Here is a 22,510-nt window from a genome sequence, read left to right on the forward strand (position 1 = left end):
CTAAACAAAAGTTTTAAAATAGTATTTAAAGCCTTTAAAGGACACTCAAATTAGCTAATAAGAGCAAATGATGTGGTGAAGACCTTGATAAGAACAGGATTCATTTAATATATTTCCTGTAGACTTTGGAGCGATTGGGAAATATTACAGTAATGTTTGCTTGCTGTTCTTTTTTTAAGAAAAAGCACACGGTCATTAAATGCATAACTTGACATTTCTTGGAGGCGGAGAGACAAGACTGGTAATTGTCAATAGTTAGTATTTTGTTCAGAAGTCCTTCTATTGTTCAGAAGTGGGATTCGTTTTAGTTTAGATTTGATAATACCTACTTATCATTTGGGCTAATTTTCACATAAACCGAAACTCTTGTCATTTAGCCTATTTAGTGAGGGCAATATAACATTTGAGTGATCTACAAACTATTTAATGGTAAATCGACTCAGTTAAGGTCCGGTTTAAAAGACCGTGTCAAGGACTTGGAAAGGGGAGGACTCAGAGTGTCACAAAATGAGACGGAACAAAGATAATGCCTCCTCAGAATGGCAGCCAGGGAACAGGAAAATAAACTAGGGTAGCCTATCTCAGGGGAAACAGAAGGCACCAGACAGGGCGTTAGTACAGTAACTGCATGGAGGAGGTCTAGGAACGCGGAGCTGACACAACTTGGGGCCAGTAAGACAGCTCAGGAAAATTACGATAAACATCCAGAGGCAGGGGAAGAGGGAGAACTGGTGGAGCAAAAACAAACACAAAGAGGGAAAAAACAACTTAAATGGTGGGAGCCCAAAAACCCCACTGCAAAAAGAAATAAATCTACTGACTGAAAATCTGCAGAACCAAAAGGGGAAAAATTAGGGAAGTAAAAATCTAACACTTAAAAAAAAAACGGAACCCTGACAGAACAAGTCCTTCGTAACTCATCAACAAGCTGGGTTTGATCTGAATCTGAAATTTGATCGTCTATTTGAAGGCTATGACAACAAATTCCATTATTTTTAATGTGAATAATTGAAGAAGACTGAAATGAGGAAAATACTTCTTTTAAACTTTTTGATTAATATAAATTATTGTTTACTTTGGAGTTTTTCAGCTTTTTTATCCGCAGAATTAACCCCAATCAGAGGTAATGCAGAGATTTTATATCAACATGTGTCATAAAGGAATGTGATAAAAATAATGTGGGACAATAAAATATTTTGGGGGTTTTTTCAGAGGTGATCTTTGATTCAACAAAACAGACCAGTTTAAAGTGGACATCCTCGCCATCAAAAGCTGTAAGTTATTTTGGGTGTGAGTTACTTGCAAAATAATATGAAAAATGTAGTTCTAAATATAATTCTGCATGTAACATAAGCTGTAAAAAATTTGCTGTAATTATGCAGCTGGTTTCATGTTCATTTAACTTTGAACAAACTGTTGCAGTAAATAACATAAATGTAAAATCTACAGTAAGTTACTGGCAGCTAGTTGCCAGTAATACCCAGTACTGTAATTTCTACAGAAATCTTTTACAGTGATATATTGTTACAGTTTCATACAACAATGATTGCTATCTTTTTTATTCAATGTAAGTGGCGAGAAACAAACATGAGGCTTGGAAAGGAGAATCCACACTTAGTTTACCAGGCTTGTAACCCCACATCCAGTAAGAGTCCCCAAACATTATGGACCAATTGGATCTCCAAACAATATGCTCATGAGCTTCTACTGGATGTTGTTTTTACACAAGAAGACCAGAAACCTCTTTCTATTTACATGAAAGAATCGAACCAAGATCAGAATCAACACTTTAGAGGAACACAAGAAGCTGTTCACAAGATCACAGCCCAGCATCCATTTCCTATTGGAGATATTCCTAAGGATGAGAATTTGCATCATGCACAAAGTCTTCCTTTGGGAAAAATCTCTCAAGATGGCTTTTATCTTGGGTTTTCTTACAGTGGTGATTGCATCTTCATTGCTTCTATCGAGGTGTTCTTCATGAAATGTTCAGGATTTGTGTGGAACCAAATGGAATTTAAGGAAACACCAGCAGGATCAGGTTTGAAAAGTGGAACATGCATAAAAAATACTGTAAAACTTTCTACCCCAATGATAGAATGTCAATCAAATGGAACATGGGGTCCACCACGGGGATTATGTACCTGTGATGCAGGATATCAGGCAGAAGGAAACAGCTGTAAAGGTAATGTTCAGGAATTTACTGTATGTTCAATCTTACTATAACAACTGTATATTATTTTTGGTGTGCCACTGGCAACTAAGCAACCTCACATGAAGTGTCATAAAGTATTTCAAATTGCAGCTGTCCATCTGTTTGCTTACAATTACAATAATTGATTGTTGTTTAGCTTGTAGGATGGGAACCTATAAGCCGGTAAACCACAGTGGTGGATGTGAGGCTTGTCCCCGCAGAAGTCAAACAGACAGAGAGGGTGCATTTCAGTGTGACTGTGAGCAGGGATATGCACGTCTACAGACCGACCCTCCCCAGCTGGGATGCACAAGTGTGTAGAAGTAACTCTATAATTTCTGCATTTGTTATCTAACGTACCTCTCTGACATCATAAACTGACAATGTTGACTTAAAGTACCAGCAATTCAAATAATGAGTTGTATTTTTACTGACATACTGCCAAATTATGCAAGCACTGACCCAAAAGTATATTTAGAAAAATCCGTGTCACAGCATCACTGTAACTGGTCTTGCTCTAACCCGCCCCAAATGGGACTCAAACCGGCAATTGGTTCACTATGGGAATTGGGGCTCTAACAGGGAGGCTAATGGCCATGGTCCTAGTGTCTGTCGCTAGAGGACTATAATATGTATGCCGCTATATACTGTAAATGATTTCTTTAATTTCTAACACTAGTCTTGTGTCTTACATTGTAGGCTTCAGAGAATTGTATTTCAATCCTCTGTATGTCCTGTACATATACACTTTCTCTAGAATCTCCTTCATCGCCGGTCAACCTAACCTCACAGCATTTGGGCGACACTGTTGTGATTCTACATTGGGGCCAGCCTGTAGATCTGGGTGGAAGAACAGAGGTGGAATATGACGTGCTCTGTAAACAGAGCCGAAATTCATCAATGGGTCAGTGGGATCCATGTGAGAACACTACACTGTTTCTCCCTTCATCCTCCAGACTGAAAATAAAGACTGTTAATATAACTGGACTTCATCCAGAGCTGGATTATCATTTTTCTGTCAGAGCACACAATGCTATATCGGCCGAACTTGCGTCTGATGATTCCATACAGTCGATTTCCATCTCCAGAAGTGAGTGTTATGCTTCTGCTTACCAACAGAGTTACATAAAGTTTGTGTGTTCAAATGCATGGTAAAATAAAGAATGCATGATGCGTTTTTTTTTGTACAAAACACTTAGGGGCTGTTTTCCGGACAGGGATTAGACTAGACTTAAACACTTTTAAGAGCTCTCCAAACTGAAAACAACTTGCACTGACATATCTTAAAATACATCAGTGCCCTTTGTTTTACCTCAAAATGCACACAGGTAATGTTTTTAATAAGGCATGTTTGTTAAATCTAGTTATATTTCCTAATTAAACTAAGGCCTAGTCTTGGATTAAGCTAATCCTGGTCCGGGAAACCGCCCCTTAAAGGTGCAGTGTGTAAATTTTTGCTGCATCTAGTTGTGAGGTTGCGAATTGTAACCAATATCTCAGTCCACTGCTATTTTGAAATGCATAGAGAAGCTACAGTAGCTGCTACTGGACAAACATGTCATCTTCGGAGACAACTTAGTAAAAATGGTTGTCCGTTAAGGGCTTCTGTAGAAAAATGGTGGCACAAAATGGCGACTTCCATGTAAGGGGACCCTCAGTATGAAAATAAAATGTCTCATTCTAAGATAATACAAACATAACAGTTTATTATGAAAGGTGTTTATACAGCTCTGATAATATAGTTTTGTATATTATTTTGTATTTCTGTCAAGAGATCCTTCTAAAAATGACACACTGCACCTTTAAAGGAATATATAATTTCCACTGACATGAAAGTAAGTAAATTATTATAGAGTTTTTTTTTTTTTGGGTCAATTGTCCTTTTACCCACACTGTCAGAAAAAAGTACACAAGCTGTACTTTTTTTTCTTGTTGGAGTAGTACCCGGAAATTTTGTTTTGTACCTTTACAGGTATAGGCTACTAAATAATACCATGTTGTACATTTTGGGAACGGTACTGTACGGATGTGTTGTGTACCTTTAAAATACAGTTAACTGTTTTGTACACCTAAAATCTAACTGGTAAAATATGTTTACATTAAGGTACACAATTTGTCCTTAGGGGTCAATATTTCACCCCAAAAGTAAAAATATTTCAGTGTGTTGCATACCCATAAAGGTACAATCTTTGAGGGTACCATCAAGTGATAGAAAATTTACATTTTTCTGACAGCGCAGGTTGCTCCAGGGTTATAGTCTCTGTAATAAACGTATAGTGGTAGTTCATGTGGAATTGTATTAGGTAAATGATCATTACAAAAACATTATGGTGGTCAATCTGGAACAGCTAGGTTTAAATAGACCAATACAAACAGCAATACCAAATGCAACAATCATATATTATTCACATACATGGCTGCGTGCGTTTGCGTGCGTGTGTGTTACAGGGAGATCTCCTGATCCTGAAATCCATCCCAAACAGATTCTCTCTACTGGTCTAATTGCTCTTGTGGTGTGTGGTGTTCTGTTTCTGCTCATTATCATAACTGCTGTATTCATCACTGTAAGGTGCCGACACAGTAAACACAGGTAAACATTAGAAACCTCTAATGTTTAAACAGTCATGCTTCTTACCTGGAAATGGTTTTTCATTCTAGTCCCTTTAATATTAAATATTTATAAAAGCAGTGGGTGATCCAGGTCTTTACTTTGCATGAAAGTACAGGAAAGCATTGTATCTTATTTTAATTGGATCAAAAAAGTTCTTTAAAATTGTAAGACTATTTTGAAAGGTTTTGATTCACATTATGTTGATTAGTGTACAATAAAAATGTAATTAATTTATTAAAAATGATAAATGATGGAAAGAAAAATGTCATAAAATAATATAACATTTTCTGTGCTCTGTTTAATTATGTGTTCAGAAACATGTCGAGTGACTATCAGGAGATGGAGCTCATGTCCCACACTAGTGCGATTACATATCGTCGTGAAGACCACATAGATCATAGAGAACACATAGATCTGTTTGATCAAGTCAATAGTAAGTCTGTCTCAATCTATAATGTCCAAAGTCTAAACTTTGAGCATTAACTGCTTAAAATAAGTAATATTGTATAATATTAAGATTAGACAGACTCAGGGGCGCTGCTAAGGATTTTGGGCCCCATGAAAAGAATCTTGACAGGGCCCCCAACACAGCTGAAACTTTTTTCATATTAATTTACATAAAATCATGCGCTTTTATGGCATTTTGACTGCCAATGGGAGGAGAAAAAATTTACTTGAATTAAGTGTTTAAGAAAAAAGAAATCTTATTTCACAATTTTTTTCTCAGCCCATTGGCAGATCATTTTGCTCGTTTTAAGGACAATTTCACTTAAATTGTATATTAATTTGTCTTAACTAGACTCATTTACTTAGATCATTTTGCTCATCAAGAAAAAGCATCTTAATTTAAGAATTTTTAGATATTTCTACTGAAAACAAGACAAAAATACTAAGTAAGAAAGTCATTTTTTGCAGTGTTGAATGTTTAACTAAAACTGTGTATTGTTATTTTTTCCAGCGTTTTCTTGACCTTACATGGTGAGAAAATTGAGTTTCCTTATCATGCACTTTTAACACTAGAGCGGCCACCAGTAGTCATTTTAACCGCAACATTTAAACGTATGCATTGCAAAAAATGATTTTCAAGAAAAAAATTCTTAGTATTTTTTTCTTGTTTTCAGTAAAAATATCTAAAAATTCTTAAATTAAGATGCTTTTTCTTGATGAGCAAAACGACCCAAGAAAATAAGTCTAGTTTTTAGACCAAAAATATTACATTTAAGGGATTTTGTGCATAAAACAAGCAAAAAAGTCTGCCAATGGGATAAGCAAATTTTTCTTGAATTTAGTGTTTAAGAAAAATTTTCAAGATTTTTTGCTTACTCCATTGGCAGATTTTTTGCTTGTTTTATGCACAAAATCCCTTAAATGTTATATTTTTGGTCTAAAAACTAGAGTTATTTTCTTGGGTCGTTTTGCTCATCATGAAAAAGCATCTTTATTTAAGAAATTTTAGATATTTTTACTGAAAACAAGACAAAAATACTAAGAATTTTTTCTTGAAAATTATTTTTTGCAGTGTGGTAATTATCTTTAACACTAGAACAAACAAGGCGTCATTTTGACCGTTTGAAATTTGCATAGTCAATAACTTTGCCTAAATAAATCACGTGCATAAATAAACGTGCTTACTTGTCGAAAAATGCTACCGTAGAGACCTGGGGCCTCGTGTACAAAGCATGCACGTTAGCACAGAAAAGTGCCGTAGGCTACGATCATTGTCACGGACGGGCGGTCCACTAAGAATTTAGGCCAAATTACAAACCCACCTTGGTAACATAATGTCGACCCTTTGCCTCTTTCACTTCTTATTTTTTTCTCTTTCCGTTTTTGACTTCCAGATTTTTTAGGCATTTTCACTTCCTGGTCAATCAAGTTGATATTCTGCCGGCACTATAAGTGAAGTCAAGCTGTGTTGCCTGGATTATACAATTTGGGCGGACTGAACCATTTTATGACAATTGAGAGGGGGGAAAGGGGCCCACAGACGTTTGTGTTTCCTAAACAAATACATTTTTTGATCCCAGGAAACAGCAAATAGAATAATTTAAAGTTAATAATTTTTACTATTAAATATTTTTTAGCACCACAATTTTGGGGGCTTCTCTGGGCTCTTACTCGTGGGCACCGAGAATCGTCATTGTTTACCCCCCCCCCCCTTTACAGCACCCCTGGACAGACTAAACTAAATTAAACAATTAACAGACTTCTGACAAACAACAAATCTTCACTTATACAAAACTAACTCTAGACAAGACTTAAAATAGCAAATCATCTTCTTGACAGAGGCCTTGCAACAGGGCCATTTTTAAAATTTTTGACAGATTTTATTTTATAACTAAAATGTTTTGTACCATAATTTTATTGTTTCTATTTCTAACAGGCTCAATTCAGATGTTGGAGGGAGTGCTGAGTGCTGAACTACTGTGCAGGATTAAGGATGTGCTTGTGGATTGTACAAAATTAACAATGGGCAAAGAACTGGGGAAAGGTACAAATATTCAGACAAATGCAAATAATGCTGTTCACTATGTTAGACTGTAAAGTTATGTCAAGTAAATATAAAAAACAGTAATTGTTTATAATTTTTTATTTGCAGGAGAATTTGGGGCCGTCTATGAGGGCATTTTTTCACCTCAAACTGGACAAGCTATCAAAGTGGCAGTGAAAACCATGAAAGGTGCGTGTGTGTGTGTGTGTGTGTGTGTGTGTGTGTGTGTGTGTGTGTGTGTGTGTACCTGGTAATTATCACGTTGTGGGGACCAGTTGTCCCCACAAAGATAGGAATACCAGTATTTTGAGGTCCCCATGAGGAAACAAGCTTATAAATCAAACAGAATGATGTTTCTTGAAAATCTGAATTAGCAAAACATTTTCTGTGATGGTTGGGTTTAGGGTTTGGGTGAGGGGAAGGGAATAGAATATACAGTTTTTACAGTATAAAAATCATTACGTATATGGAGTGTCCCCACAAAACATGGACACCAGAATGTGTCTGCGTGCGTGTGTGTTTGTCTAAAGAGAAAATATCAAGTGAAAGTGAGCCACAAGTTGGTAATAATAAACTGTAAAGTATGATCTTAGAATTACTGACTCTGAATTAGGAACTGCTTATTGCACAGTAACTAAAACAATAAATAGTCAAGGACCTTATAAAATACAGTATGTTTTTTTTTCTTGTTCTGTTGTAGTTGGAATCCACAATCAAGAGGATCTGGAGTCATTTCTCAAGGAGGCAGAAATAATGCAACATTTTGATCACGACAATGTAGTTAAATTGCATGGTATGACTATTTCGAATGTAATAATTAAAATCTAAGCTAAAATATCACATTTATATTTAGTTAGTGGGGACAATTTTAAAATCAATTTAAACATTCAAGTGGCATTTGCCCCATCAAATAGGAATCTGTGTCAGAGGACAAAGTGTGAGGTTCCCTTGATGCTTCTTTAAAATTTTAGTACAATTTTTACAAATTTTTTATAGTAAAAAAAATGGCCCCAAGCAGTCACTGGGGCAATACCATTTGAAAAGGTCCTAATATACAATGTCCTCCATATGTATTGGGACGATAAAGGCAAAATAGCTCTTTTTTTCTGTGGAGTCAAGAAATGTCTAAACACTAAGATGTCAATATGAGACAAAAGTACAGAATGTCAAATTTTATTTTTTACTTTTTTACATATGCAATTTAACAACTCAACATAACAACACATTTGGATTTGATCTAATGGAAAAAAAATGGAGGACACTGTATATTATTTAAGTACAGATATATACCAGAATGTACTTCTAAGGTAATAATATGACATTAAAAATAACCCAGTTTTGGGGTGATACAGCCCTGCATAGGTTAAATTACAATCCGACGGGTTGGCTTTGTCCCTTTTTGACCCAGTGTGGTGTCTTGTGTTTAAACCAGGGGTCGCATTGGAGCGAGATCCAGAGTCCTCCGTACCTGTACCACTTGTTATTCTGCCATTCATGAAACACGGAGACCTACGTCACTTTCTTATAGCCACCCGCTATGGTGATGTTCCAATGGTCAGTCCAAGCCCGCAGTTGCAGAATCAAATCACTTGAGAGTGCTCAGTAATATTAAAATGGCTTCAACTCTTTCTTTGAAGAAGTGAAAATAGTACTACAAGACAAAATAACAAAGTAACAACCTTTCCAAGTGCTGAAAAGGGGAACTTTACAATGCCAGAATATTAGACTTAACATGTATTTAGCATGATTTTGTCAACTGTAGTCCACACAATAATCAATATTCATATAGTACCCTAAAATCACCAAAAAGTGCCTTTATCCTAATAGTCAAACAATACAGCAATAATGTAAAGCATAAAGGAAAAAATACATTAATTACATTAATACACTATGTGCTATTCCAAATGACTCTTTTTTTCAGTTTGTACCTTATCAGAGTCTTCTACGTTTCATGATTGACATTGCTGCAGGAATGGAGTATCTCAGCTCTAAGGGCTTCCTACACAGAGATCTGGCTGCTCGCAATTGCATGTGAGTCCACAGGAGGGCAACAGAGAGCACATTTTCCATCAATGTCATGTTAATACCTCTATTGTCTTGGAAGTTGCCACACCTAATGAGCAAAATTGACTTCTGCCCACGCTTACCCATTTTTAAATCACATATGCATGTTCATTCAATTTCAGGTTGGGTGATGACCTGCGTGTATGTGTAGCAGACTTTGGTCTGTCAAAGAAGATCTGTTCTGGAAACTACTATAGGCAAAAAGTAGCTATACGAATGCCTGTAAAGTGGATGGCCATAGAGAGCCTATCCGAGTCCATCTACACCACCAAGAGTGACGTGGTTAGTCCTACAGTATTTCATAATTCTGTTCAACATTAACACTTGTACATTGTACATTCCTATATTGATAATTCAATATTAAAATGCAATACACAAGTGTTCATTTATTTATTTCATTTTGGTGAAATGCTGTCACATAGAAGTTTTACAACTGATTGTACACTACTTTGTCACATTTCAAAGCGTTAGTTTTTCAGGTCCCATTTTAATCCTACCAAACATGTCAGTCATATTTTAATAAATTAAAAGAAATATGAAATAATTTTGTTGCTTTAAAGGTGCAGTGTGTAGATTTTAGCGGCATCTAGTGGTGAGGTTGTGAATTGCACCCCCCCCTTTCGAAACACATAAAGAAGCTACGGTAGCCATCACAGGACAAACATGTCATCTTCTGAGACAACGTAGTGACAAACGCGCTCTGTAGAGCAATTTGCCTTTTTAGGGCAAAACAAGTTCATTAAGGTCTTCATATACCACTGAAAATATATTTATCTATATTATATTGCATTGCTGTCAAAAGATTCTTCTAAAATGTACACACTGCACCTTTAACAAAATTTGTAAACAACACTTCCCTCAGTCTTATTACCAAACTGCATTAAATATATATTATTTATCCTTTGATATTAAATTAATACAAAGTTTGCAAATGTTTGCAAATAAGTTTGAATATGTTTACAAATTTGTTTGCAAATTTGTATGTGTTTTGGTACTATGCTACACTGCCTACTATCCCTTTTTTGTTACTCACTTATATTGCATGTTATATCTAGTAATTTTCTGTATGGCAGCATCTGATAAGAATAAAAAGTCCTCAAAACAAATAATATAAAACATATAAGGCCAGTTTCCCGGACAGGGTTTAGATTAATCCAGGATATAGGCCTTATTTATATTAAGACATTTTAGTAGTTTTTACAAAAAACATTACTGGTGTGCATCTTTAGATAAAACATTGGTACTGGTATATGTGAAGATATGTCAGTGCAAGTAGTTTTTTAAATGAGGTCAGCTTAAACATGCATTTTAGTTTGGGACTAAGCCCTATCCCGGAAACTGCACCTTAATCATCCTGTTTGTGTGGTTCTGTATATCTTGCAGTGGTCTTTTGGAATAACCATGTGGGAGATTACATCCAGGGGCAGGACCCCATATCCAGGTGTCCCTAATCATGAGCTTCCTGACTTGCTGGAAAATGGACACCGTCTCAAACAAGGAGACAATGACCACAAATTGTAAGCACTTTGACAAAAAAGTGGCACAGCCTGAATTTTAAATTACAGATATGAAAATGACACAGTTTCATTTATTGTCTTTCATTTATTGGCAATAAATTCAGGCTTTCTGGCAAGTATAGTTTAATGTGTAAACAACAATAGCAGATGTCCTTATACAAGATACTGGACTTGACAGTAAATTAGAGCATATTATATTAAAGTACAGTTGCATAAAAGGTAAGAATATTATTAACATAAAATTATTTAAGCTCATGCAGCTTATCATGTTTTCTTTTTCCTTATTCTGCGCTGACGTCAGATATGAGATTATGCAGAGCTGTTGGCACAGAGAACCTTCACAGAGACCATGCTTTGGAGAGCTGAGACAAAAACTCCAAGCTTTTCTGTCTGAGCTTCCTCCCCTGGAAGCCAGCAAGGAAGCCCACTACATTAACCAGGGTCTAGAAGCAGCAAGTGAGTACATGAGTGGAGCGGAGGGTCTAGACCCTGAGGTGGAGGGGGCTGTAGGCAACATATATCTACCTGAACCTGGTAGCGGCTTGGCATCCCATTCCAGACCAGTGGGAGATGAGAATGAAAGTGGGGATGATGGATACCTGATGTGTAATAAAATTCAATGAGAATGTGTTTCACATTAGGCATGTTTTTATCATTTTTGTATCCCTACTGAGGAATCCAGCAAAGACCAGCATAAGCTGGTAGCTGGTTTAAGGTGGCAGTAGCTGGTCTAAGCTGGTCCTCCCAGCCTGGCAAAGCTGGTCAAGCTGGTGGGTCAGCTGGTCTTCCAGCATGACCAGCTAAGTCCAGCTAGACCAGCTTAAAAAGTGACCAAAACACAGCTAGACCAGTTTGCTACATCAGCAATACCAGCTAAAACCAAGCTGGGAGACCTGCTAAAACCAGCTCACCAGCTTGTGCTGGTCTTGGCTGGATTTTTCAGTAGGGTATGTTATCTGTTCCACAAATACTTTAATATAAAAAATATTTTATGTAGGCTGTTTGAATGTAGCCTACTTTATAAAAGGAGATAAGGGTAAATCATTTTAGATTGTCCTTCATCCATATAATATCTACCATTAAATATTTTTCTACCACTAAATTACTGAGTCGTCTGGTTTTGTATTTTTGTAGTGTTTTTAATACTATAATATTAACCAACCAAGACCATTAATTAAAACGTCATCAATTTAAAATATCATGCAAAACAAAAACCATCAATAAATGACGAGCTATTTATCTGTATGACTTGAGTCTTTGGGGTAGTAGGGGCTGATCTTTGAAATCATCCCGTAATGCCACGTCATCTGATGTCACTGCCGCACCTGCGCAGCCATCTTGTACTTCGAGCGAAGGGGCAGATCGGAAGGAAGGGAAAAGACAGGACAAAATAATCGGGTTTTGCGCTACATGGCCAGTAATGTCCGTCAAGTGACCGAATCTATAAACAAGACAGTTTCGAGGTGTGATCGGAGAAGGTTATAAGTGAAAGTTGCCAAAGTGCCTCGGATTTCCAGACATACAAGTCATCATCACCATCTGATCTGCTCGCAGAGAAAAAAGAACCGTACGATCTCCAGCTGAACCAAACAAAATAACACCAACACATCATGAATCCAGAATATGATTATTTTTTCGTCTAGATTTTTGTTGCGGTTGCCAATTCTTGTATAATCACGCACCGTCAGTGTGTGTAGCTTTGTCTAGCTTGTACGGCTAACAAGATCCGGAACAAACAGCGAGTTAAACGGATATTTGCCCATTGAAATCATTACTTTGGAAGTTTCATACGATATTTCAATGCCACAAATCATTGGAAAACGTTTAAGTGTTAAAGAAAAGAACATCTTTTTTAGTATTTATTGAAATTTCACTACCGCCGTACAGCGTGACGTAATTGTTGTGTGTTGCGTTGCCACTGCGTGACGTCATTCGTTTACTGACGCGAGACGGAATCCAGCTGTCAAGATGAATATGAGCTCAGATCGTTCTGTTTTGCATGCTCCCACTTTATGGATGTTAAACTCGCTTGTCATTGCATGTGCCATAATGATTTTCATTCTGGCTACGAATATGAGAGCTACCAGATGTAATTCACCACCACAGAAATTAATCCTTATTCGCGGAAAAATTGTGCAAGAAGTTCTTGTTTACTGTTGTTTTTAATAGTCCACATGACTTGGCTATTAGCTTTTGTATGTTAGAAAAATACAGATTACCATAGTAAAAAAAGTGGTTGTAGAAAGCACATTTAACAACAAATTAATATTTTGTTTTACGCAGTTTTGAATAAAAACAGCTAAATATAAAAATGGCTATGGGTTGAGTTGTTCTTCGCCTGGCTGACATATCAGTTACTGTGAAACAACACTCTATACAACAGCATGCACACAGATGACTGTTGTGATGCAACATTTCTCAGCTTGTCTAATATTAGTTCTTGAATTCAGAAACTATGATAGGTCGTCCAATGCAAGAGTCTCATCGTTTGAGTGGAATCAGATTCACTTAGCTTTATTTTGATCTGGTGGCATGGTATATTTTGTTTATTTTGTTTTGAACTCATTTTGATGTAGTCGGTTTTATTGTAAATTGTGTTTTTGTAATTAGTTTAATGTGTTTAGACAATTAGCTTTCCAGTTGTATGTTTATAGTATACCATGCATTTAAAAAAGCAAAACTCGTCAAACCTAATCATTGTAAATATTCTTTATTATCATGAAAATACTTGAAAAGGTTTGATGAACAGCAATATAAATATGCTTATAGGCATTTCGTGGAGCTGCAAATGATACAGCGCATATTGACTTTGCACCGTAATTCACTGGCTATGTTTACATGCACAAAACATTGCAATCTGATTAAAATGTTCATTTACATGTACATTCTATAAAATCCGAACCGAACGTCTGTGCAAGCGCACAGACAGGGTTGCCAGATTTGCGTATCAGAACCATTCCAACAGGACATTCAAAACTAGCCCAAAAGCATCCTAATGACTATTCACAGCCAAAATACCAATAACGAAGGATCTTTAACCCGCAGAAAAAAAAAAAAACTGGTGGAAACAGTTTAAACAGTAGCTCAAATATAAACTCGAAAAAAAGCAGAGGACTTGGCAACGCCTCGCTGCGGACAGCATCTCTCGTCGAGTTCAGGCTTTATTTCTGGATTAAAGCGAAAGAGGAGTTGGAGAAAGTTGTTCTTAAGAAGTTTTCAGATATAGGTGATGAAAACACACTTTTCAAAAGTCACAACGCTATTTTATTGCTTTAAGTAGCCTAATCTTTTAAAAGTACACATAAACGCGGCAGAATGTACATCGCGTGACCCCAGTAACCTTACCTTAAAGGCGCTCTAAGCGAATCTGTGTGACGTCCCTTTCTGTTGACGTTCGAGGTGTTGCCAAAACAAAACGGATCGTACCTAACTCCTCCCCTCCCTTCCGTGCTTTCTGAAAGTCATGAACGCGCCCAACCCCCACTCCTTCTTGTCCTTTAGGGCGCACTCACACTATCCAAACCATGCTCGGGCGCGTTTGACACCCAAAGCCTGGTTTGTTTGACTAGTGTGATCGCTCTGTTCCGCGCCGGGCGCGGATTGGTTAATCGCGCCGAGGCCGGGTTGCAGAGGTGGGCCGGAGCGCGGTTCACTTGGGCTCAGGCACGGAAGGCTGTAGTGTGAGCACAATCCCGCCTGAGCGCGATTCAAAAGGTGAAGACGTCAGTTGCGCGACCACTCACCTTCATCTGCCCCCGTAAAAACCTTTCGATGCGAGCAGCGGGGTTACGTGAATGTCCAAGCTGCACACAGATCAACTAAGCAATATGATGACATGTGAGAGGACTGTCTGTAATCGCACACCAAACGACTCCGAATAAAACACACATTACGGTGGGTTCCAGTGTTAAGAGAGCACTTTACTTCCTGCTTTTTTCAAAACAATCGCATCTTAATGACGAAAGCGCGCCCGGACTCGGATCGATAAAATTTACAGTGTGAGTGCTGGGGGAGTAGGGAGGGGTGACAATCGCGCTGGGGCATGATTTGGTTTGGTTTGGATAATGTGAGTGCGCCCTTATTGGCTGGGACACGTTGTTATGTTTCGTGGTGGTAGGTTTGACCACTCTGTTTTTGTTGCAGTTTGCCAAGCCTGGGCTGTCTGCAGAGACTGCGTTTTTTACAGTGTGTTCAAAGGACAGGCAGCTAGCAGATAGTGAGGAAATGTTTACTGTATGAAACAAAAAATGTTTTTTATGGCCTAAAACGCGTGAATTTGCTTAGAGTACCTTTAATAATATGTGATGCCACTGCCTTGCTATTGCCTGTTTCTGTAAGAAGCAGCATGTGATATAAGAGTTTATTATAAGACGTGAACTTGAGCACAAATGTTTTGCGCATGTGCACAAGGTATTTTTGCATCCGATTGAGAAAATACTACGATTCACACGTTTACAGGAGTACTTTTCTCCTGATGATCAGATAACAGATCGGACTACACCACTCCTTTTAATACGATCCAAATTTGCATCCGATCGACCTCCATTGTATTGATCAAGGTGTTTACATGAAGGCTTTTCAATATGATTGAGCCATAAATACGATTACAAACGGATTATTTGGTTGCATGTAAACGTACCTACTGAGAGGCATATAAGCAGAATCATGCAATTTATCTTCCCAGCTCTACTGCAAACTATAATCACAACAAACACACGGACAGTCGCACATAAACGTGTACAATCGCACAACGTACGTGAACTCCAAGTTGCCTTAAATTTGGCTAGATTCTGTTTTAAAGTTCTTAAGCCTTAGAATTAAGTGTTGCTAAAGTGCAAAGACCAAAACACAACAAAACTAACACCATTCCTTAAAGCTTCACACAGTTCACACAAAAAATTATGTTCACATGACCTGATCAATTTTAATTGTTCCAGCTATAATGTGATATGTTTGTCATTGTTAAGGTTCCCACTGCAATGAAACAATATACAAATATTGAGCTTTTATTATGTTAGATTTTGTTGTAGCTCACATTTAAGTAAGTTTTTTTTTTTACTTAAATTGATTATTTCTCTATTGATTTAATAGCGTTGTTGTTTCATTTCTGTGAAGTATTTTGTCTTAAATTCTGTGGTGTTGATGCTCTGTAGTGGTTCTGTTTCCAGTGATTCTGTAGTGCTATATATCTTTAATAATTTTGAGATGTTAATTCTTGTTAGTGATTCTGTGGTGTTAAAACTTCTAAGTGAATCGGTGATGTTATTTCTCTTTAGTGATTATTTGTTCAAGCTGCTCCTCATCGGTGACTCTGGTGTGGGGAAGTCATGTCTTCTGTTGAGATTTGCTGTAAGTAGAGTCACAGTGCCAGACATCAATTAAAGATCAACTAAAGTCATGCAGTCTGTAAATATACAGCTGTAGACCCGTCTGATAGCCTTACATGTTAGAATGCAAGTCGGTTTTCATACTTGTTTGTCTTTTTTCCCTGTCTTGCAGGATGACACGTACACAGAAAGTTACATCAGCACCATAGGCGTGGATTTCAAGATCCGCACTATTGAACTAGATGGCAAGACCATTAAGCTACAAATTGTAAGTTTCAATACATGGGTTCTTTCTTCCTCTCCTAGCTCTCATGTTTTAGATTTTTTTTGACCGAAAAACATTTAAAATTCCCCTGTGTTGATAATCATGTTTTTATAATGTTGCTTATATCTCTGTGTAGTGTTAATATGCTTTAACTCTTTCCCCGCCAGCGTTTTATAAAAAAGTTGGCAGGCAGAGGTAGCATTTTTTTTTACAATAAATCAAATGAAAAAAAAACTTTTTAAACTGCTTTTATCCTACCTTTATTTGTTTTCTTTTAATCACCTCTCAAATATGGGTAGGGTTCTTCAAAAATAAAAAATTTACCAGATAATACAAGATAATTGCATTTTAATAGAGATCAGATTCAGAACATACACGTAGTTCTTACTGTTTGCGCTAAAAGGTTGCTTCCGGGTTAGCGGTAGATAATAGCGGAAATAAGGATTGCCGGAAAAACTCGTCATTGACAGGAAAGCGTTTTCTCTTAATTGACGAGTTAACACGTTAATGGCAGGGAAAGAGTTAAGACACACAATGTGTAAATTCATCTGTCAACCCCATTGCTAAGTATTTTCTCCTTACATAAAGCAGTCTCAAAAATGCTGTTCAAAACCGCTGTTTTCTATGTCATAAACATGCTGTAACCATCAGCTATTCACTGTGTAAATGAAGTAGTCAATAATTGCTTAGTTTGTAATTAAGTGGAGGTAGGGAGTAATTTGCATATCCATGGTTTTATATTAAATTCAAATTTAAAGGCGGAGTCCACGATGTTTGAAAGCCAATGTTGATATTTGAAATCACCCAAACAAACACGCCCCTACCCCAATAGAATCTGGACCTTCGGTTGATAGACCCGCCCCACACATACGCAACCCGGCATTTGATTTGATTTGATTGGCTGTAAGTGTGTTTTGGTAGTCGGCCCGTCTCCTTTTCCAACGCGTTTTTCGAACATCGTGGACTCCGCCTTTAACTATAGCTCTGTTTTACAATGTTGCATTATTTCAAAGCAACATGATAGAAAAGGTAGAATAGAAAACACAGGTAAATTATTAAAAATAGTATATAGAATATATGCTATATTGCAACATTTATTGTCCTGATAAATATAAATATATAACATTTTATTAGATTCTAATTAGGGATGCACCAAATCCAGGATTCGGATTCGGCTGAATACTGGGCTTTTTGACAGGGTTCGGGTTCGGCCAAGTCTTAGATTTTTTTTCCACCGAACCGAAACCTAGGCTTGCGCTATGCTGGTCGACGTCACGCGGCCGTTGATTACACACATCGGGTGCTGATCTGGAGATGAGCTTTTTTTTCGGTGAGCCTTAGGGGCGATTCACATTTCGCGGACGCACCTGGAAAAAACGAGCGTGTCGCACCACAACGCTTTCATTATGCATAGGCTTATGGTAATTGTCAAAAAAAATTCCCACTTGTCATCCTGGCATAATGTTGCCTATCCTTTTTTTACAGTTAAAATCGAATAAAATGAAAAATACACTGCTGTGGACATTGTTTACTTCATTAATGTGTTTTACTCTGTTAATGGAATAAGGATGCGAGTAGGATTCGGTATTCGGATTTGAACCCAAAAAATCTGGATTTGGTGCATCCCTAATTCTAATAAAAAAAAATTTAATGTCTGCGACATTTAGTCAATTAATATGATATACAACAGACATCATATTAAACTAGACACGACCATCCATCTTACATGTTTCCACATATACAAAATAAAGCAAGAATACATTCAAACTATTTTAAGGCATGAAGTAATTATTTTTACAGAAAAAAATGGTCATTTTGATGATCAAAGATTTTAAGACATCAAAGTTTTAAGGGACAAAATTATTGACTACAGGGGCACTTTAAATTGAATTTTTTACTGTGTTAAATGCAGTATATTTTTCTTTGTTCTTTTGGCATGAATAGTATATTCACAAACTAGGTGTGCACATGTATTTGTGCACAAAAAACAATGTGACGAACAATATTTTCGAATAATCAGGATTCATCAACAGCAGAACAGAGATAAGAAGAAATGTATATGGAAAGTTTGTAATAAAATCTTTTCTGCCCTCATAACTATGTAATTATTAGTGAATGAGACTCATAATGGCTTACATTGATGGAAGAAATCTGAGCCCATTACATTGAAAGCACTTTCAATGAGATTATACATGTGTTATACCACTTTAAGGCTTCTTGTTTTTATACTGATGGACATTTTTGTTATCAATAATGGTAACATTTTTATACATCTGTCTTATCTCTTCTCAACCCTTTTCCAGTGGGATACTGCCGGGCAGGAACGGTTTCGTACCATCACCTCCAGTTACTACAGAGGAGCACATGGCATAATTGTGGTCTATGATGTAACAGATCAGGTGAGACATCATCAGATTCTCACTTCCCTTGTTTGGGGAAATGTCAAGCCTGTTATCTAAATTTAATCCAGTTTTGATGTTTTGTAAAGACTTTCAGAAAAAAATCTGTTTATCCTTTTTATCTTTTCTGTTCTTAATAAAAAAACACACTTGACTCTGTATACTGTGTTAGGCTTAATGAGTTTTAGTGCACTTACATATTGCTGTTCTTCTGTTTTTCTAATTGTTTACCTCATTTGTAAGTCACTTTGGATAAAAGCATCTGCTGATAATGTGATCCTGCCTCATCTAAACAGTTTCTCTTTCTTTTATCTCCTTACTGTTCTTCTTAAAGGAGTCGTATAATAACGTGAAACAGTGGTTGCAGGAAATAGACCGCTATGCAAGTGAAAATGTCAACAAGCTCCTGGTGGGGAACAAGTGTGATCTCACCACCAAAAAAGTAGTGGACTACACAACAGCCAAGGTATTAATGCATGAAAGTAAGGCTAGATGAAAGTTTGGAACGGTTGAGCAACAGTATGCTATGCTGTTTGCAAACATTTGAGCACTGAAATTAACTAGAAAAGATAGTTGTGTAGAAAAGTAGATAGTGCCCCAGTTTAAAGTTTAACAGTCTGTACAATTAACCACTGAAACGAGTAAGAATGCTTTAGTGTTGTCCTGACATAAAGTTACAACTGTTCATTTTTGAATTTTGATTTTGCTTATTGGGGCCTGTGTACAGCTGGATGAGCTTTTATTAGGCAAAAGCTAGTTTTCTTTCATTTTGATTGCAGATTTTACAAACTAAGTTGCTTTCACTTTTTTACACTTAGAAATATAGGACTCAGGAAAGGATCATTGTTATAAGTACTAAACAGGCCTTACATACAAGCCTTGTAGCAACCACAGAGCAACAGCTTGGCAGCTACCCATAAGACCCTAGCATTTTTTAAGAAAACGTACACGTATTAAAAAACAGTTGTGTTTTATTCTGATGTGTTTCCTCTTGCTTCACAGGAATTTGCTGATTCTTTAGCTATCCCCTTTCTTGAGACGAGCGCCAAGAATGCAACGAATGTGGAACAAGCCTTCATGACTATGGCTGCCGAGATCAAGAAACGGATGGGCCCTGGAGCAACAACCGGAGGTGACAAACCCAACCTGAAGATTGAGAGCACCCCTGTGCGGCAGTCTGGCGGCGGCTGCTGTTGAAGAGCTTATACTCGCACACCCACAACCATCCCTCCCCCCACCCCCAAATACAATAAGCATTCTCACAAGAGGAACCACTGCATTAAGAGCCAACGGTCTGATAGCCTCATGGCTTGTCTTTGAAATTGAATCTTCCTTTATAACATCACAGGACCTGTCTTGTTTTTATTTCCCTAACCTTGCCTTTCATAAAACACCTATCAATTTCCTGTTCATCAGTTCCCCCCACATCACTTGCCCCACCCCTGTGTATTTGGTGACTGGAGCTTTGGTACATGCAGTCATATGAACGTGTAAAAAAATGCAGTTTTGGGGTGATGCTATTAAAATGTCCTTTTAAACTCCACTGGAGAGTTGGCATTTAAATTGAAGTTAACTTATCTTTCTTGTATTTCTAATCATACAAACACCCACAAGTAGTGATAAATAATCAATCAATCAATCAATCGATTGAGGTTATGTGGGTGAGGGCATGGGCTTGTTCGACAGGAAGTCAAAAGAGCATACACAGTTGGCAATATTCTATACTTGTTCTCATCCTACTAGTATATTATTGTTACTATGGTGATTTTTAAGACTGATTGTTTTTTTCTGTAGTCTTTAGTTTTTCAAATGAAGGCTTGTACAAAGGCTTACTGCTGTCAAACGACTTGTCTGATTAGGGAGAGGGAATTTTTTGTTTCAAGTCAGGGGTGTACTGTAGGTTGGTCAATGAAAGCTACTGTTCCCTCTGTGACTTCTGAGCCTATCGCGTGTCCAGGCACCTGCAACTAGAGCTGAACACTTGAGTATCTTGAACCTGGCATGTGTTGATGAGGTTGCTATCCCTTATCTTGGTACTGTTTTACCATCCTGTTGAGTTAGAAGTCAGTTTAGATCAGTCTTCGAAGTCCTCGCTGCTGCCAAAAACGATCCATCATGCATTATAGGCATGTGTGCTCACAATATATTTGTAATTATTTACATATAAGGCAGGAAAATTAGAATACTGTATTTGTGGAGGGCTTTTATTTTGCCACCATTTAAATGTGTTATAGTGGAACCGGTTTGTTGTGCTGTGTGTTTGCGTGGGAATATTGTGTATTGCATCTGGAAGGAATATTGGGACTGACTGGTTTTACAGAGGAGACCGGATATGACCTCCCATATTCCTTGATAAAAATATCCATGTAGATTCAAGCCATTAGACTGAACCATAATTCACGTCTGTAGCTACAGTACTTACCGTGGGTTCTTAAGTGAGGGTTGCAGAAGCTCATTTAGATGTTGCCTTTGGTGACTGGAGAGGGTCATATGAGTCCCCTATGCTCAGCTTCATGTATTCAGAAAATTCCTACAGTAGATTCATCTTCATGCGAATCCAAGTTCTGCAAAGATTTGTTGGCCTGACGACAGTGTTTTTGACCTGGCTGATTTATTATGTATAATATCGATCTTGATAAAGTAGTTTGTAAACTTCACTAGTATTAGTGTGTCACGCTGTCTTGATTAGGATAGTTTCACTAACATCTGTCATATTGTGACGTTTGATCACACTCACTCTCACTCAGCCAGTGTAATAGAGTTTTTTACCACTAACACCTGCCAGTGCTAACTTCATTGCACATTTTCATCTAATTTTCGACTAATAATCTGTGGTGGATTTCGATGCAAGGATATTTTTTGTAACTTAAATGGTTGCGTTGGGTTGGAGGGAGCAGTAGCAGGGTTAACGGTGTGTGTGCAATGGCTGGAACGAGGGCCTGGGGAAGAGGCAACTGTGTTTGGGAACATTCCTTTGTTTTTTAACTGGTCCATCATGGATCTCTCGTCGCGTCTGTGTGAAATTAAACAGTATATGAAAGTCTCATTTAAAACTCATGCTCATTCACACACTTTAAACAAGTGCTTTTTTGGGGAGGGTCTGAACAGTCATTGTTTTGGTTTGCTGTTATACCGATTTTTGATCTATGAATTTCTAAGTTTTGCTGTAATACTTTGTGTCGGTTTTCAGAAGGATGGGTACAGGATGGGGGCGACTACAAATGGGTGTGCGGGGGTTGGTTGCTTATGAATGTTATGAAATATTCTTATGCTTTGTCTTTTTCATTTTTACTCATGTCATTTGCACATCTCATTTATGAATTTAGACAAGGCGATTGGTAAAATGACAAGCACCTCTTTAGGAGTTTCCCCATGTTTTTTCTCTGTGCTCTTTTGCTCGCTCACCCCAGTGCCATTTCATAGCTGGGTTTGATCTTGTTTTTCTTCTCTGTACATATTATAAATATATATAATAAAATGATCGACATGAGACTTAAAAATGACTTCCTGGTTGTTTTCCTGTTGTGTTGAGTGAAATATTACGTGGGTGGTGTTCACTTGTGCTACTCTAAAATGTGAGTTCATCAGATGTTGGGGAGAAAATGTTAAATGTCTGGCTCGAATTTAACCCTTTTTTGTTTT

The 22,510-nt window shown here is 37.3% G+C and overlaps 2 protein-coding genes across 2 annotated transcripts; both read left to right on the forward strand.

Moving 5' to 3' along the window:
* Window positions 1–416: 416 nt before the first annotated feature.
* LOC129438029 (ephrin type-A receptor 4-A) lies at window positions 417–11,988 on the forward strand. The gene is made up of 15 exons (XM_055196540.2): window positions 417–1,123; window positions 1,213–1,274; window positions 1,573–2,185; window positions 2,352–2,507; window positions 2,952–3,284; window positions 4,643–4,784; window positions 5,120–5,238; window positions 7,189–7,296; window positions 7,405–7,485; window positions 7,997–8,089; window positions 8,729–8,850; window positions 9,218–9,327; window positions 9,483–9,642; window positions 10,744–10,877; window positions 11,179–11,988. Exons 1-15 carry the CDS (start codon window positions 1,024–1,026, stop codon window positions 11,498–11,500), a joined length of 2,655 nt encoding a protein of 884 aa, XP_055052515.2. The 5' UTR covers window positions 417–1,023; the 3' UTR covers window positions 11,501–11,988.
* Window positions 11,989–12,180: 192 nt separating this feature from the next.
* Window positions 12,181–22,368, forward strand: rab1ba (zRAB1B, member RAS oncogene family a). Its single transcript, XM_055197005.2, has 6 exons — window positions 12,181–12,501; window positions 16,154–16,226; window positions 16,377–16,472; window positions 18,773–18,868; window positions 19,203–19,334; window positions 19,871–22,368. Exons 1-6 carry the CDS (start codon window positions 12,488–12,490, stop codon window positions 20,063–20,065), a joined length of 606 nt encoding a protein of 201 aa, XP_055052980.1. The 5' UTR covers window positions 12,181–12,487; the 3' UTR covers window positions 20,066–22,368.
* Window positions 22,369–22,510: the final 142 nt, after the last annotated feature.

This window comes from Misgurnus anguillicaudatus, chromosome 21, assembly GCF_027580225.2.
Source record: "Misgurnus anguillicaudatus chromosome 21, ASM2758022v2, whole genome shotgun sequence".
NCBI classification, from domain to species: Eukaryota; Metazoa; Chordata; class Actinopteri; order Cypriniformes; family Cobitidae; genus Misgurnus; species Misgurnus anguillicaudatus.

Bases quoted from the DNA above. Each gene is read 5' to 3' on its own strand.
- LOC129438029 (XM_055196540.2), top strand. From the start codon at position 1,024: ATGAGGAAAATACTTCTTTTAAACTTTTTGATTAATATAAATTATTGT. The intron at 1,124-1,212 runs GTAATGCAGAGA...GGGTTTTTTCAG, and splicing joins AGAATTAACCCCAATCAGAG to AGGTGATCTTTGATTCAACA. The intron at 1,275-1,572 runs GTAAGTTATTTT...ATTCAATGTAAG, and splicing joins CATCCTCGCCATCAAAAGCT to TGGCGAGAAACAAACATGAG.
- rab1ba (XM_055197005.2), top strand. The intron at 16,227-16,376 runs GTAAGTAGAGTC...CCTGTCTTGCAG, and splicing joins GTCTTCTGTTGAGATTTGCT to GATGACACGTACACAGAAAG. The intron at 18,869-19,202 runs GTGAGACATCAT...TTCTTCTTAAAG, and splicing joins TCTATGATGTAACAGATCAG to GAGTCGTATAATAACGTGAA.